The sequence below is a fragment of the Rhinoderma darwinii genome, chromosome 10, assembly GCF_050947455.1.
Source record: "Rhinoderma darwinii isolate aRhiDar2 chromosome 10, aRhiDar2.hap1, whole genome shotgun sequence".
Lineage (NCBI taxonomy): Eukaryota > Metazoa > Chordata > Amphibia > Anura > Rhinodermatidae > Rhinoderma > Rhinoderma darwinii.
In genome coordinates this window covers 46,803,221-46,808,396 of record NC_134696.1, presented here as the reverse complement: position 1 = coordinate 46,808,396, position 5,176 = coordinate 46,803,221, and the positions used below count along the sequence as shown (strand labels likewise).

At 45.5% G+C, this 5,176-nt stretch overlaps 1 protein-coding gene across 1 annotated transcript; it reads left to right on the top strand.

The window, feature by feature from the left end:
* The first annotated feature begins 313 nt into the window (after positions 1-313).
* LOC142662027 (ferritin heavy chain B) lies at positions 314-4,515 on the top strand. The gene is made up of 4 exons (XM_075839846.1): positions 314-580; positions 2,723-2,869; positions 3,463-3,588; positions 4,177-4,515. The coding sequence occupies exons 1-4, from the start codon at positions 479-481 to the stop codon at positions 4,330-4,332; spliced, it is 531 nt and encodes a 176-aa protein (XP_075695961.1). The 5' UTR covers positions 314-478; the 3' UTR covers positions 4,333-4,515.
* The last annotated feature ends 661 nt before the right edge of the window (positions 4,516-5,176 follow it).

Sequence of the window (5,176 nt, the reverse complement as noted above, 5' to 3'; positions counted from 1 at the left end):
GTAATTTCCTATAATGCTTAGTTGTGGCTTCATAATGTGTACGGAGGGGGAGGGGAGCATTTCCTTGGATCACTGCATGACACGACAATTGTTACATTGAATTCCTCCGTGTCACTGACATTACAGGGGGCAGTGAGTGCAGAGGCGGCAGTAAGATCGGGGAGCACCGCCCACGCTAGCTCCGCCCACGCTAGCTCCGCCTACCCTCTTGCTGTGGTCGGCTGCTGCAGATCCATACATGATTGGCTGCTGACAGATGATGTAATGGCAGGGAAGCCCCGCCCTTCTCCGGACTCTCGGCTATAAATACAGAGCTCTATCGTACAGATCACAACATCCTTGGCTCCGAGCAGAGTTCTTGCTTCAACAGTGTTTGAACGGAACTGTCTCCGAGTCTTCTCCTCCATCCTCTTCTAGTCCTGCTTTGAGACTTTCTTGTTCTTTTTTTTTGCGCCACTAAATCCACCAAGAAGCCGCAATGGAATCCCAGGTGCGCCAGAACTTCCACCGCGACAGCGAGGCTGCCATCAACCGCATGGTGAACTTGGAGCTGTATGCCTCCTACACCTATCTCTCCATGGTGAGTACTCTCTATAGTGTTCTATATTGTCCATAGTACTCATGGTGCTGACGACGTGGAACCGTATCCGTATGTCTCATGTCCATGTAACTCCACATGCTGAGCCTCGTACTAGCGCTGGCAGCTCCCTGTAGCCTCAGATACCAGCTGCATCTCACCACGGAGCTCCCTGTAGCCTCAGATACGAGCTGGATCTCCCCATGGAGCTCCATGTAGCCTCCGATACAAGCTGCGTCTCACCACGGAGCTCCGTGTAGCCTCAGATACCAGCTGGGTCTCCCCATGGAGCTCCATGTAGCCTCAGGTACAAGCTGGGTCTCCCCATGTAGCCTCAGGTACAAGCTGGGTCTCCCTATGGAGCTCCATGTAGCCTCAGATACAAGCTGGATCTCACCATGGAGCTCCATGTAGCCTCAGATACCAGCTGGGTCTCCCCATGGAGCTCCATGTAGCCTCGGATACAAGCTGGATCTCCCCATGGAGCTCCATGTAGCCTCAGGTACAAGCTGGGTCTCCCTATGGAGCTCCATGTAGCCTCAGGTACAAGCTGGGTCTCCCTATGGAGCTCCATGTAGCCTCAGATACAAGCTGGGTCTCACCATGGAGCTCCATGTAGCCTCAGATACAAGCTGGATCTCCCCATGGAGCTCCATGTAGCCTTGGATACAAGCTGGGTCTCCCTATGGAGCTCCATGTAGCCTCAGGTACAAGCTGGGTCTCCCTATGGAGCTCCATGTAGCCTCAGGTACAAGCTGGGTCTCCCTATGTAGCCTCAGGTACAAGCTGGGTCTCCCCATGGAGCTCCATGTAGCCTCAGATACAAGCTGGATCTCACCATGGAGCTCCATGTAGCCTCAGATACAAGCTGGGTCTCATCATGGAGCTCCATAGCAGATCTCCTGTATACCATAAGGTGTTCAGCGCTGAGCTTCTCCTTCATGGAGGTTCTTGTTCTCCCTCCTCGCTCTGTACGTGTCTTGCAGTCTTCTTAGTAAACATCTCCATTGTAGTATCTCCTCCACCCTTCAGCTCCATGCACAGGTTTCCGGTACACACCCTGTATGTGGACATCACATGATCTCTGAGTCCTGGGACTAATGTGGTTATGCAGGGACATCGTCGGGTGGGGACAAGGAATCCTTCTCTCTATCCTCTCACATATTGTTTGTATCTCCTATAAACAAAGTTCTCATAGTGAGCAGAAAGGAAAACTAAAGCAACAATGTGTTTACTGAATTGCTTTAGGATTCATGGGAAGACATCTGGTTGCATGTTATTGAGCTAAGCGCCTCCTGCACAAATGTCTTCTGCGTACCCCCAAGGCCATGATCATACGCTATGCTGCACTTAATAAGGGTAGTGAGTAACCCATAGAGACGTGGTGTATTGCCCCCGGGGTACAAGTGGTTCCAGAAAAGTTAGGTTGCAATAGACTGCAAGATTTGGTCAAGATAAGATGGATGTTTCTATATTGGAACCACTGGGGAAAACATCTTGCTATATTGGGCAAATATTTTCCCAAGTGAAAATCAATCCAATCATCACAGCGCAATAGATACATTGGAATAGACTTCGATGTATCTAAACAGTCAGCTATGGAATTGGGTGAGTTAAGCGCATCTGTGGCCATGTTTCCTGCGTTTTAGGCCTGTTTGCACGGTTCAGTGAGTGGGCGAAGAAATGCTTGTTCATGACCGTTGCCCTGTGTGAAAAGGGCAGTGATCAGATTGGCAACCAATCGGCAAACTCTTGTACATCGGATGATCACCTCTTTATGCGGCCCTAAAAACCATTGTTTTCGGCAGCACGTCTCCCTGTCTAAACTGGGGACGTGCTGTCAACGATATTGTGTAGGAATTGTATTACCGATCATTCATCTCTACAGTTTACATTGGCCCATTTACTTTATCTTCAGGATCACATAACTGCCTGTAACACGTCTTCATGGTATACGTTGTATGTATATGAAGACCAGCACTCCGGGGGATTTGTTCTCTACAACCTGTGCAGTATTAGTCCTCCCTCTTCTGTACACCGGGTTATTTCAGTAGCACACAGTCAACTGTCGTACGTCCCTCGTGACTATACTTGTGTATAGAGATCAATAAGGACATGGTTTGATCTTCTCCACCTTTTTTTCAGTCCTTCTACTTTGACCGTGATGACGTCGCTCTTCACAATGTGGCTAAGTACTTCAAGGAACAGAGTCATGAGGAGAGAGAGCATGCTGAGAAGTTCCTGAAGTACCAGAACAAGCGTGGGGGTCGTGTTGTCCTACAGGACATTAAGGTAAGACTTTGATGAAGAAAAGAGGCTCTTAATTGGGAAGAAACGTACCATGCTGGTGGACACCAGACGTTCAGAACTCCTGTTAATCTCTCTAAATATCACAATGAGTCAGACTTTCCCATAGACATTTGACCCTTATGACAGCCGGGCATTCTCAAACAAAACCCTATAAGGTGGTATGTAATCTATAGTGTTCTTCGCACGTCGTCATGCAGTACATACTATTAGACCTGAAGACCATTAGTGGAATTCTCCTAGTGTTAATCTCTCAATATCACAATGGGTCAGACTTTCCCATAGACATCTGACCCTTATGACCGCTGGGCATTCTCTTAAACAAAAACTTATAAGGTGGTATGTAATCTATAGTGTTCTTCACATGTACTGCATGAGGACATACCATTAGTGGAAGGAAACAGTTGGCCACGGATAACAATCAAACTGAATTGTGAGGCCTTAGTTACTTGGCTCGAGTCTGGTTCTTGTATCTAGAAGTAATGCCTGTCTAGTTCCCCATAGGATAAATTACCAGATTTCTTAAATGAAATGATTTGTGAGAACAACTTTAGTGATGGTCCCTATTTTTCTCATAGAAACCTGATCGTGATGAGTGGGCCACCACTCTGGAAGCCATGCAGGCTGCTCTGCAGCTGGAGAAGACCGTGAACCAGGCCCTTCTGGATCTTCACAAAGTGGCCACTGACAAGGTTGACCCTCAAGTAAGTGCCTCTACGAACTTTAGCCTCCTGTGGATAGTACAGCCCCACACTACTCCCCCAAGCCCCCCCCCACACACACTAACTTCATACATACTCATTGAATTCTACAGATTCTTTTTTTTTTTTTCCCCATTGTGTAACTCTGGGCGTAGCAGTTGGACTCGGACATGTTTGCTCAGCACATTCATACCTATTGCATTCTTGGCATATTTTGAGCTGATGTGTAACTTTATCTTATTTATTTTTTCTTTTAAACTCTATTCTTGCTTAATCATATAGTAAAACGTCTGCTCTCGGCTTAAAAGGAAATTCCCATATTGGATGTTTCTTCACAAGATAAGCCTTGCAGGTCCTAGAGCTGGGACCCACATTTATCTAGTTTATGGTCAATCCTGTGGCTATGCCATTAGTGTTAGATTGGTATGCCTATTCAAAGGGGTTGTACAGGATGGGGGGGGGGGGGGGGGATGCAGCTGTTTTTTCAGAAGTGGCACCACCTTATTTTTTTTGTATTGCTGCATTGGTGACTTATTTGTTTTCCTAATTGGGTATTTCTGGCAAATGATTGATGGACCTCTTCTCTTCCAGCTCTGTGACTTCTTGGAATCTGAGTACCTGGATGAACAGGTGAAGGCTATTAAGCAGCTTGGAGACTACATCACCAACCTGAAGCGCCTTGGGGTACCCCAGAACGGCATGGGCGAGTACCTGTTTGACAAGCACACTCTGGGAGAGAGCAGCTAAGATGTCGTCTTCAAAGAGAATCCAACCAGTCTACTCTGCACTTACAAGTCTATCTGTGGCCTAAATCTAGTGCCCACCTGAGCTGTAGTGGCCCATTTATACCTTGTGTGATCTTTCTGTTATCTAAGCAGACGTGACTGTGCTTGTCAACAAGATTTCCAATAAAGTTTTTCTGCAATTTAACCTGTTATTTTTATTGTATCTTGACTTCATGGCTTATGAGTTTGTGCATAGTCATCAAATAAAATTTTAATGGGACCCTCAAACGCAAAGAAAAAAAATACATACCGTGTTTTTTGGACTTTGAGACTCACCCAGGTTTTAGATAACAGAAGTTTCATATTTTACTACTCTTACTAAAACTGTTAAAAAAAAATAAAAAGTGCTCTGTTCCACCACATCCTGAGAGCCATAAGAGATATATATATATATATATATATATATATGTTTTTTTTTTAATCGCTTTGAGTGGTGAGGGCTTATTTTTTATTTTTTTTTGGAGGAAGAGCTGTAGTTCGCACTGACACCTTAATTTTTTTTGTACATGTGTATATACATAAACCAGCAGAAAAGACAGCAGCACTCAAACACAATCGAGCAAAAGCTTTTACATATAAACAGATGCCAAGCAGATCCAAAGACCAAATCGATAACCAAAAATAATTCTTGCAGCGCTCCAATGAAGTAGATGGCCAGAAAGTGGTTTATTCAAGCCAACATATAAAGGTGCAACGTTTCAGTCCAACATTAGAACTTTTTTCGAGCTGAGCTATGTGGTTTCTGTAACTCCCATAGAACTGAATAGTAGTTGCAGACACGCCATAGATCAGCGGGTTACATGGTT